General features: G+C 43.6%; 1 protein-coding gene across 1 annotated transcript in view; it reads right to left on the bottom strand.

Annotated features, from left to right (window-relative positions):
- The window catches only part of LOC119389333 (pre-mRNA-processing-splicing factor 8), a 619,528-nt gene that overhangs the window by 56,902 nt on the left and 549,951 nt on the right, over positions 1-12,675 (bottom strand). Inside the window, exon 31 of the mRNA XM_037656539.1 lies at positions 8,741-9,222. Coding sequence (XP_037512467.1) covers positions 8,741-9,222 — 482 coding nt within the window. The remainder of the gene's footprint in view (positions 1-8,740; positions 9,223-12,675) is intronic.

Genomic DNA, 12,675 nt, shown 5'->3' with positions numbered 1-12,675 from the left:
GACTATCCCTCTACGCGACATTTACGCATTATTGCTTGAGTAGCAATCAAGTGCTGTTTGTTGATCTAGCCTGTTGCCTTATTCGCCTGAACCAGTCATAGCTGCGATGACTGTCTCTATGGGAAGGGGACGTTGACATGTGCATGATATCACTGTGTGCGGCTGGAACTGGAGCTAGACTTCTTCACCAGCTGTGCATAGAGCGGACCCCTTCATGCTTTGCAAAAGGGAAAGCGTCTCGGAACAAATATGGAAAGCATATACAGTAGAACCCCGCTGATACGTTTTTGAAGGGACCGTAGGAAATAAACGTAAGAGACGGGAAACGTAAGAGCCGAAAAACAGGAAAAACGGCGAAATATTTAGTGGTACAGAATTTTATTTCAATTCTTACGAGCAGCACGAAAATTGGCGCGCTCAGCCGCGATCTAGTCGATGGATAGAAACGCGGAGCTTAGGACGGCCTCATCCACAGAAATGTAATCAACGTATGTGATTTTTTTTAACACCAACAGCTGTAGGCATGAAAGAACTAAGCACACGCAATCACGATCGGCGCGGCGAGACCGACCGCGAACCCCACGCACGACCATGCGAGCTCCAACCAGCTCGAACTCCTCCCGTTCTCCGACAAATAACGATGATGATGAGTCTACGCCAACGCGATGGCAGAAGTGAATGCCAATCTCGAAGGCCTTGCTTTGACATGCAATTACGTCATACACGCCATGTTTGTGCAATACAAATCTTAAAGGCTATGCTTTTATCAATAGAAAATGCCAATCTCGAAGGCCTTGCTTTCGCGATCAGTTACGTCATAGACGCCATCTTTGCAATTTGAATCTCGAAGGCCATGCTTTTGTTTGCATCAATTGAAAGATTCTGTTACTTGTGCCTCTCATGCGGCTAATATTACGGTCAAACGAGGCCAAGCTGCGTGAAAATGCACCATGGCGGCTCTCTTTGGTAGTCACTCGGTCGGCTCCGAGCGCACTTCGCGACGTATCATACGGGAACGGTCCGACAGTTACGACGTAACAGCGGGGTTCCCAATACATTGTATCCTATGGGAGCTATGCCGGGACCGGCGGAAAACGACGTAACAGCCGGGAAAACGCAGCAGTGAGGAACGTAACAGCGGGGTTCTACTGTAATAGCCTGATGTGCAAAACAAACAAGCAATCTCTGAATCAAATAGAAGATGGAGGTAGGATACACTGTGGTATTTCCTTATCGAATAAATTTAATGAACACTTTCTCTCTATTGCTGAAGGGAGTACAAAATTTGATGAGGACGATGTATCACTATATTTGAAAGATAATTCATTCAAGACAATCCTTTTTTTTGCCATCACCTAATGAAATAGCAACCTTTTTTATGCCTACATCACCTAATGAAACAGCTCAGTTTAATTTTTAAGTTATGCAACAACTGCTCGGCTGGAATTGATGGCATTAAATCACAGGCACTCAAATACGTCGCAGATATAGGCACCGGCACTTTCACATATTTGCAACCAAATGCTAACGATGGGAATTTTTCTTGATAAGCTGAAAATAGCACGAGTCTCTGTTATACACAAAGGAGGTGATCGAAACTCGTTTGCGAATAATCATCGAATGTCTGTTTTACAGTCAATCCTGAATATATCAAACTTGGATATATCGAATTATTGGCTATATTGAACAGTTGAGAAATCCCCTTGAATTTCCTATGCAAAAGTATGGGGCTGGTGCACACGTATATATCGAACTCCCGCACAGCGAAACATCCGATATATCAAACGCTGCACCGCGCCGAACTCCAAGGAGTGCATTTTTCCTAACAAATGTTGGTCATTTTTGGCCGCGTTCTGACAAGTTCTGATTACTCTTCGCGCGCAGGTGATGAAAAGGCAGTGTCGTTGCATTACGTTGATCTGGTTGGTTAGCGCTTGTGAGTGCATCGGCTTGTTTGATGCGCGATCTGAAGGTTGTAATGTGCGGGCATAGTGCTTTTCAAAGGGGCCAATTGCAGAAGGCACCAAAATGAGATGAATGCGGAGATACTTGGCAGCCTCGTCACAATGTTCGCATTCCCTTCCCTGTTTGTTCGCATACGATGGCATGCGGGCCTGAAAAGCATGGCCTTCAAGATCCGCAACGTCGTGACGTATTTTTGGCGTTTTCAGTTATAAAACATCTCGGAGGCTACGCTTTTTCTTGCTTTTCGCGCCAAAGCAGCGGCTGCCAGCTACAAAGCCACAAGTGCCATCGCCAAGATGTCAACGGTGGTGGGGACTTTTCCTTCGTTGTTTGTGGGCAGCGTTGTCTCTTGTGACTTGAGGGCTCCTGTACTTCTCGCTTCGTTCCTGACAGATCCTCATTCGGGAGACGAACTAAATACTGACCCACTCGTAGGGATAAAATGACTGGTGCTTGGAACGACGTCAAGCAAAGCATCGCCATGAACTGTTTCCTTGCGGGCTTTGGTGTCAGGCGGTGACTTTGGGTGCGTCATGACCGCTGACAACTGTGTACGGTGCCTCAGTGAATTTTGCAACTTAGCATTTCCGGGTGCACTCTCGGACAGGAGTACAGCAAGCGACTTCATCGGTGCAGATGACGACGTCGCTGTTTCTGACTGCATCGATGCCGAGATCAAGGCTGACGTTGCTGGTGCCACGGAAGTGGACCCGTGCAGTTATGAAGATGCCAATGCCGCTCCTAAGCAACTTTTTATTTCATTTCATTTCATTTTATTACCTTAAAGACCCCACTAGGGGGTGTTACATAAGGGGTGGATATAGAGAAATTATACAAAAAATGCTAACCATGTATGTTAATTGCGAGACAGGCAATGTGTTACATTTTGCAAAAATAAACTCGGGCAGGTAATGGCGGCAGCTGTGGGAAAGGTCGTTCCATTCAGATGATGCCCGTGGAAAGAAGGAGGCAGAAAATGTCTTGGTGTGGCTGCGTGGACGGGTGACTTGTAAGGCATGACCGGTGCGATGAGATATGCGGGCTGCAGTGGTGATAAGGTCCGGTCGGTCACGTGAGCTGTAATAAAACTTATGGAACAGAGCTAGGGTGGCAATGCGATGACGAAGTGCAAGAGTTAATAAAGATGATTCTTCTTTCAGTGATGACGCACTGACATGGTGACGCATTCCAAAGCTTACATCGGCGTTCAGCGTCAATCACCGCTGTTGTGGCTGAATGTGCTGAATTTGCTTACTTGGAAAGCTTCAATGATATTTAGGATGACTTGATGAACTTGACAGTGTGCAAGAACGAAGACAAGTTTATGCACTATTTTCGTGCAAAATAAAGTGCAGTAACTTGCAAAAGAAAAAGTTGCCACCTTGTTATTTACATACTAGTTGTGAGCGAATCGTCATGTTAGGACTTGTTACGAATTCCGAAAACTGTTTCTAGACCTACAATGCATTAATATAAGCCTTACATGCGCATATTTTATATTTTGAATTATCGATATATTGATATTTCGCAATCCCCTTCGAGTTCGATATATCCGGGATCGACTGTATCTGTCTTCAGCAAAGTTGCTGAAAATGCCATCAACACATGCTTAGTTAGCTTCCTTGAGAAAATAAATGCAATATCAAACCAGCAGTAGGGATTTCAGAAGAGATCAACAGAAAGGCCTTGCTTTGTGTGAAGGATGAAATAATAAACAACATGGAAGGTTTCACAGTGGGACTGTTCCTGGAACTAAAGAAGGCATTTGATTCGGTTATTCATAAAATTGGGTTAATCATGAAGCTTAAATTGCCATACTATGGAATAAGAGGCACTCCATTAGATTTGATCTACTTACCATCAAGAGTACAATGTACTAGTGTAAATGGTGTTTCATCTAGCTACATGGATATACGCACAGGCGTACCGCAGGGCTCAATTTTGGGGCCACTGCTCTTTCTCTTGCATATTAATGATATAGTCAACATTCCTTGCACTCCTTCAATGGTCATGTATGCAGATGACAAATATTTTCTTTTCTGGGTGTGATATAAATTCTGTAGCGAGCGACGCAAATACGTGGCCGGCTGGACAGTCCTAATGGCTCACAGCAAGTAAAATAGAGCTGAATGTACACAAGATCAAGTTCATATTATCCAAGTCGAAAAACAAGATTATAGACAATGAACCCATTATTACTTTTCACAAAAGTGCTCTATCGCGCGTGGACTCCATACGATATTTAGGTGTAATTTTTAACGAAAGGCTAACTTGGGCAGATCACATTAATCATGTGTGTTCTAAAGTCTCCAGTTTGGTTGGTATAATCTACAAAATGAGAAATTTATTGCCATTATGGTTTAAGAAACAAATGTACTACGCTCTTGTGCAATCATGCCTTCATTACTGCCTATTGGTCTGGGGAAGCACTACGCAATTTAACTTGCAATCACTATTTGTTTTACAAAAAAAAAGTCATTCGTGCCATCAGTAATATGAATTATCGAGACAGTACAAACGAAAACTGGAGCAAACTGGGTGTACTAAACATACACAACTTGAAAACCTTGTGGTTGGCTCTTGAGACACATCACTTACTTAAGAACGATACTACCTTTTCACTCCCTTTACACGACCCTCACAAACATCCGCCATATACATTTCGCCATGTTAGCTACAGCAATAACAGGATCAGGACAAACTATGGTTCACAAACGTTGCACTACCAGATTACAACACTCTTGAACAACATCAAACGTATAGAAGAAATAATAAGAAATCACAAATCAGGAAAAATAATAAAGCGCCAAATAAGTCAACTACTTCTTTCATAGTTTTTTTTTTTTCAGTGCATATTGCCTGCTATTTGTGTTCAATAATTTCCGTCCTCAACAATGATACAATTGATTTTATATTTACCTGTAAAATGTTATTTTATCTTTCTGTATGTATTCGAAGTTCTACGTGAACTATTACTTCTTTTATGCAAGTTTTCAGTCGCTTCCGTTGTTGTCAGTGCTTGTGTGCAAACTGTTGTTGTTTTAGGTGGGAGGACCCTGTCAGGCGTCAATGTCTTTAGGCCTCTCTTTCCGAAGTGTAACATTTTGCACTTGAATAAAATGAATTCAAAGCAATTGTCTGAGAATACGACCCCTCCCCCTAAGCTTTGTCACTGTTGCATGTGTTGACACACAGCCACAATCTCATCAACGAATAGCTTGCATGACCAGTGTGACGATTCACAAGATAAAAGACAGTGCAAAAAGACCAGGGGAAGCATGGATGGCGAGACCACGCCAATGTGACGGCACAACCAAGCCAAAATCGGAGGCCTTACTTTTGCTAAAAAATGTGTGCAAAAAATGTCAAAAACAAGTGATGCCACAGACGCAATGTTAAATGGCGTCTATCATTCCATTAAAAAGCAAATCCAATATCAAATACAGATCTCGGGATCTATGCTTTTGCTAGCAGAAATAAAAATCACAACATGGGTGACGCCTACAACACAACATGCGGCTAATCTCATGGCCAAGCAGGTCAAGTTGCATGAAAAAACAACGTGGTAGCTCTCCCTGGGCACTCAGACTAGCTCAAAGTACCAGTTCGCGACATGTCATGTGGGAACAGTTCTGCAGTTGTAACGTAACAACGGGGCTCCCAATGCATTGTATCCTATGGGACCATGCCGGGACTGGCTGAAAACGACGTAGTAGCCAGTAGCATAGCAGTGGGATGTGCTTTTATCATCATGTACGGTCACAGCTCATCATTTGCTTCAAACACAGTAGAAATGGCACAATACGGATGTCGAATAACACAGCAACTTTGCAAAAACTGTAGTATTAGCTGTACCATCAAATTTTCAAAGCTGGTTCTCACTTTCTGCTCACTGCATCATGGTTGCATTTTATGCCTTCTACCAGGTATTGTTAGAGCAAGCTTTATGTGCATAATCACTTATTTGAAAAACATTAACTGTCTAGCGAAAATGCAGCTGGAAATGCTGACAATGGCAACTGAGCAAGATGGTTGTCTTGGGTGGCTGTGCAGGTTGCACCGTCACTTGTTTCTCTTCTGACAGAGGTAAACAATGCATATAGGAAATTCACAAATAAGTCTGCACAATGCGCACAGACCCGCTTATGTACAGTCACATTTCCTTCAGGGGATGTGACTGCAACAGACGACCTTCGTGGAAAAGTGGCGCACCGATGTTGGCATTTCGCTCTGAAGGCACTTTGTTTGCTGTATGAAGTGAAAAATGGCCAACTGCAAATGGCCAAGGCCAAACGTAACTATGAAAACAGTTTGCGTCATTCTGAATGCTTACTCTTTACTTGCACTTAACCCTCATCTCTCTACTGCTGGGCGTCCCACTGCACAGTTAGGCGTGACTTCCAGGACTGATACAACAGTATCTCGAACGCCATACTCTGACAAGGCCTCACTGCTGCCATCTCAGAGGCCACACAAGGACTACACCTAGCTGCACCAGCTTGCAAGGCACATTGCAGCGAAAAAGGAGTGGATGGGGAGGGGAGGTGTCGAGGCGACTGCAACAGTATGGAAGGCAGTGGTATTGTGAATAAATGGCATGTGGTGCTGCTCCCACATGGTGACATGTAGCAACATGAGGCACTATGAGCTGCTGCACTGAAAGGCCGATGAACACCATGGGGAACGACACACTCGGTATGAATGGATTCAAGTGCATGCATCTCTGTGGGGTTTTCGAGGAGAATTTCATTTTCTTCTTCATACTGTCACATGGGTGTTTGTGCCACTGTAGATGAAAGGACGCTGCTAGCCGAAGAAGTTGAAGCGAAGTGTCTCGGGCTCCAATCAATGGTGTTGTTCTGGTCATAGTGCATCAATGCTACACCTCGCATCTGTTGTGAATATACTGTAAATATACTCGTAACATTTTGGCGGAACTGCGGAGTAGTCTCTACGAAAGCTGGACCTGGATCTCCGCTGCTATGGCTATCGACAGCGTCCCGGCTGCCCAGACACCAGTGCAATACGTCATGACTCCGCTACGTGATCCGGGAATCTTCACCGGTACTGGCAAGGTCGACGTCAAAGTGTGGCTGGCGACGTACCAGCGCATCACAAACAGTTACAGGTGGGATCCAACCCTTACGCTGGCGAATGTGATATTCCACCTGGAGGAAACCGTAAAGGCGTGGTTTGAGACGCATGAAACTGAGCTCACAAGTTGGGACATGTGCAAAAGAGAACCAGCGCAATCTTTTCGGGAGACCAGTCGGACGCTAAGTAGAAGTACAGAAAGAGCTCGCACCTCGTGCCCAGACACCTACCGAATCGTACATCTCCTAATTCAGGACGTTCTGGCACTTTGTTGAAAAGCGGATGACAATGTGCCGGAGGCAGATAAGGTTGGACACATAATGAAGGGCATCGCTGACGACGCATCCAACATCTTGCTTTGCAGGAACTGCACAACGACTGATTCCCTCATTAAAGAGTGCCGCCACTTTGAGCAAGCAAAAGGCAAGTGCATCGTGCAATGCATCGACCGGCTTGATAACACAGCTCCGACCTCTACCAGCAACGAACTTGCGCCATTGCATCAACCAGCATCCCCAAGTTTGATGCAGGTCATAAGTTGTGAACTTGAGGCTATGGCTCCGAGCTCTCGTGGTCCCCATACACATGGCAACTTGACCATCTCGCTCATTCAAGCTGCTGTTTGCCAGGAAATTGCGAATATGGACATCCCATCCACCGTTAGCCCCCGTCCCACCTCTACCGCTCCAACTATTGGCTTGGCTGCACCTCGACGGTATTTCGCGAATTGGTACCAGAACCCATCTGAGTGGCGAACACCGGACGACAGACCAATTTGTTTTGTGTGCTCCCTGATCGGCCATATTTGTTGCCACCGCTGTAACCGCTGGAATTCCTCGCTTCAACCATATACTGACCGCCGTTACGAACACGATCCTCGTCCTGTCAGCTCAAGCTGAACCGTCAAATGCTGGCCCTGCCGCTCATCGATTCACCACTAGCCATTCGCCCTCAACGCAGCGCCTACATCTCGTTGTCCCCCGTCCCCATCCTACTCGGGAAACTACCCAATGCAGCCCCTGGAGGTGAGGCTGTGTTGATGACTCCGACTGCAAAACCTCTGTTGACCTTTGCTCCTAAACAAAATCTAATTGAAGTTTTTGTTGATCATGGGCCCGTTGAAGCCTTCATCGACACTGCAGCTCAGATGTCGGTCATGCGCTCCGATCTCCATAGCCATTTCCGAAAAGTGCTAACGCTCGCCGAGTCGCCTGCCATTATTTTGTTCAAAATGGTTTAAGGGTAAATGAAGACTACAGATCACAAACAGTGCCAATGAAGTAAGTACAACAGTGGGATTAGAAAAAAAAAAAAAGAGAACAGTGCAGGTTGCACAAATTACAAAAGCGAAACTGGGTCTCCTCACTGGAGAGAAAAAAAAAAGGCAGCCATGCTGGGAAAGGGAAACCAAGTCAGATACCTCGACAGCTGAAACTTGCTTTTCCAAGGCATTTTCTTCTCCATCGTGACTCTACCCGAGTGGCACCTGTGATGGGTGGCCTGACCTCAAGCCCAAACTACAAGCAGCCACGTAGCAAGCAAAAAATAGCTGAACGAAACGAGACTTTAGTATGAAAGGCATAACTCGGACATGTTTTTTGTGACGATGACTGCTCATTTTCAATCGAGGGGATTCCTCATCCTTGGGAAGACCCTTATGATATGCAAGATAGGGTCTCACTTGTTTTTTTTGCCATAGTCGGCCAGAATGAGGTCTTTGAGCTGCACTTCAACCTTGATCCACTCGTCGTCCGTCAGAGTGGGCCAGATGTGGTGTGGCTCAGTGATGGTGGTCTTGTCCGGTTTCAGGATCACCTTAGTGCGCTCGTTGTTGACGTGAAGGGCCCGCAGGATGAGGATGAGGCGTGAAAATGCTGTGTACGAGGAGATGGTCTTGAGCCAATCGTCATACAGGTTGAACAGCACCATCTGTGGCTCGGTGGCCTTCAGGATCAGGTCGCCAAACTTCTCAACCTTGAGGCATGCCTGGAAAGGCAGCTGCAGCTCGCTGCCTTTGATGACAATGTTGGGGAAGTCCAACAGGTGCACTTCCAGAGGGTCTAGCATGCCCTTGCGAGTGACAATGATCTGCTTGGGCTGCTCTTCTACCGGCAGTGACCGGATCAGGGCAGCCACTTCTTCCGCTGTCTTCCATTTGGCCAGCTGCAACAGAGAGGGACAAATCACTGCGGCCTGCCTCACCAGTTACATAAATCCATGTGTGGAGAATTGATCCTTTCATACAGGTCCTGCTCTATGTTGGAGAGCACCAACGCAAAATTTTGAAGGTGTCAAATTTAAAGATAGATTTGCGGGAACATTATCTACAAACAGCTAATGTAGTCTAAAGCATATTTTCAAGTGTATGCCATGACACTCGCAGGAAAACATCGCGACATTGACATCAACTGGCCATTACACTAGCCTGACTGGTGACGTTTGGGCAAATCAAGCGCAGCCATGCACACCAATGTGTTTTTGCATGCGAACAGCAATGTCGACCTCTGCTCCAAAGTTTTCTACAATCGGTAACTCGTGCTTCGTCGTGTAAAGCTCTTCAGGCCCCACTACAGAGCACAACTGGCGCGAGCATTAAACAAAAACTCTGCTCGGCGAAGTGGCACACATGAAACACACAACAGAGGGAGAGATAAAGAAAGAAACAGGTCAAAAGTAAAAGAGAGGAAGAGAGAGAGAAAAAGAAAGCAATAGCAAGAAAGAGAAAACCAAAGAGAAATAAAAGCAATAAAGACATTAAAGATAGAAAGACAGAAAGAAACAGACATGCAAAAGAGATAGAAAAAACAAAGGGCATAACATAAAGAGAAAATGAAAGACAAAAAGAAAAGAGAGAGAGAGAGAAAGAGGAAGTGATATACAGCAGAGGGAAAGAAAGGGAAGGAAAAAAAAGAAAGAGGAAGTGATAAATAGAAAGGGAGAGAGAAAGGGGACAAAGAGAAAGAGATAGAAGTAGAAAGAAAGAGGAAGTGCTAAATAGAGAGAGGGAGAGAGAACAAAGAGAAATAAAGGGAAGAGCAATAGAGAGAGAGAAAGAAACAGAAAGAAAGAGGAAGTGCTAAAGAGAGAGAGGGTGAGAGAACAAAGAGAAATAAGAAAACAAAAGAGAAATAAAGGGAAAAAAAGCAAGAAATAGGGAAATAGAAAGATGAAATAATCAATAGAGAGGGAGAAAGAAAGAAAGAGCAAGAAATAGAGAAGAAGTGCGAAATAGAGAGAGGGAGAGAACGAAAAGAAATAAAGGGAAGAAAGAGCAAGAAATAAAGAGAAAAGGAAAGAGGAGGTGACAATTACATAAAGAGGGAGAGAGAAAGAAACAGAAAGAGGAAGTGCTAAATACAGAGAGGGAGGGAGGACAAAGAGACATAAAGGGAAGAGCAAGAAATAGAGAAAGAAATAGAAAGAAAGAAGAAGTGCTAAATAGAGAGTGAGAAAGAAATAGAAAGAGGAGGTGATAAATAGATAGAGAGGGAGAGAAAGAAAGGAAACAGAGCAAGAAATAGAGAGAGAAAGAAATAGAAAGAAAGAGGAAGCGATAAATAGAGAGGGAGAGAGAACAAAGAGAAATAAATGGAAGAAAGAGCGAGAGATAGAGAGAGAAAGGTAGAAATAAAAGGAGGAGGTGATAAATACAGAGCGAGAGAGATAGAAAGGAAACAAAGAGCATGAAATAGAGAACGAAAGAAAAAGAAGGAAAAAGAAAATGAGAAAGAGCGAGAAAGGGAACAAAGAGAAGAAAAGGGAAGAAAGAGCAGGAAATAGAATGAAATAGAAAGAGGAAGTGATAAATAGAGAGGGAGAAAAGGAAGGAAACAAAGAATAACTGAAAAATATAGAGACGGGGAGAAAGAAAGAGAACAAAGACAAATAAAGGAAGAGCAAGAAATAGAGAGAGAAGGAAAGAAAAAGAAAGACGAAGTGATAAATAGAGAGGGAGAGAAAGAGAGGGAAGAAAGAGCAAGAAATAGAGGGCGAAATAGAAAGAAAGAGGAAGTGATAAACAGAGAGGGAGAGAGAGAAAGGGAACGAAGAAAAATAAAGGGAAGAAAGAGCAAGAAATAGACAGAGAGAGAAAGTGATAAATAGAGACAGCGGGAGAGAAAGGGAACAAAGAGAAATAAAGGGAAGAAAGAGCCAGAAATAGAGGGAGAAAGAGAAAAAAAACAGAAAGGAGAAGTGCTAAATAGAGAGGGTGAGAGAACAAAGAGGAATAAAGGGAAAAAAGCAAGAAATAGAAAGAAAGGGGGAGTGATAGAGGGAGAAAGAGAAAGGGAACAAAGAGAAATAAAGGGAAGGAAGAGCAAGAAATAGATAGAGAGAGAGAGAGAGAGAGAGAAAGAAATAGAAAGTGATAAAGAGGGAAAGAGAAATAAAGGAAAGAAATAGAGAGAAAGAAAGGGAGGAAAGAGCAAGAAATAGAAAAAGAAGGAAAGAAAGAGGAAGCAATAGAGAGATAGAAATGAAACAAAGAGAAATAAAGGGAAGACAGAGCAAGAAATAGATAAAGAAATAGAAAGAGGAAGTGATAAATAGAGCGAGGGAGAGAGAAAGGGAACAGAGAGAAATAAAGGGAAGAGCTAGAAATAGAGAAATAAAGGGAACAAAGAGCTAGAAATAGAGAGAGAAAGAAAAATAGAGGAAGTGATAGAGAAAGAGGGAGAGAAAGAGAACAATGAGAAAGAAACGATAGGAAGAGCAGGAAATCGAAAGAAATAGAAAGTGATAAATAGAGAGAGGGAGAGAGAAAGGTAACAAAGAGAAAGAAATGGAAGAAAGAGCAGGAAATAGAAACAAATGGAAAGAGGAAGTGATAGAGAGAGGGGGAGAGAAAGAAAGGGAACAAAGAGCAAGACATAAAGAAACAAACAGAAAGAGGAAGTAATAGAGAGAGGGAGAGATAAAGAAAGGGAACAAAGAAAGAAATAGATAAAGAAATAGAAAGAGGAAGTGATAAATAGAGAGAAGAAGAAAGAAAGGGAACAAAGAGAAATAAAAGCAAGAAAGAGCAAGAAATAGACACGGGTGCAATAGCCGAAATAGGATTTGGAGCAATTTTCGGAGCACCAAAATGTTGCGAGCACAAAAATCCAAATTTGGAGCAGGTTACAAAAAAAATACCTGAATTTTCTAGCCCGAAAGCCCAAATTTGGAGCAGTATAACAAAGAAGGCTTACTTTCAGAAAAGAAAACAAAAATATGTAAAAACCATTCAACATCAGCTAATTCGTCCACAGTGCACGTGAACACTGCTATTTAAATAAAAGCAGTGTGTTGACCCACCCCACAGTGCGAACAATGACTAAGTCCACATTAGCATTTGCAGGACATGTCAAATAATTCGACAGGCACTGGAAATGCTAATGTGGACCTGCGAACCTGGAAATTTGGAAGATTCGTAAAGCAGGAGCAAATGGGGTAGCGAAAAAAGAGAACTGGGGCACGCCTTTGTCTATTGTTTCTCAAGGCCGCAGGAACACCATACAAAGCAGCTCCAAATGACTGCCAATAATTTTTTAGACGCCAGCGATCATTGTAGTACTCGTAATTACATGGCGCATGCACAAATGAGTAATTAAGGAACAAAATGTGCTGTGTCCC

The sequence above is a fragment of the Rhipicephalus sanguineus genome, chromosome 4, assembly GCF_013339695.2.
Source record: "Rhipicephalus sanguineus isolate Rsan-2018 chromosome 4, BIME_Rsan_1.4, whole genome shotgun sequence".
NCBI lineage: Eukaryota > Metazoa > Arthropoda > Arachnida > Ixodida > Ixodidae > Rhipicephalus > Rhipicephalus sanguineus.
Note: the sequence above shows the minus strand (reverse complement) of the source record. Positions and strands in the feature narration are given on the sequence as shown.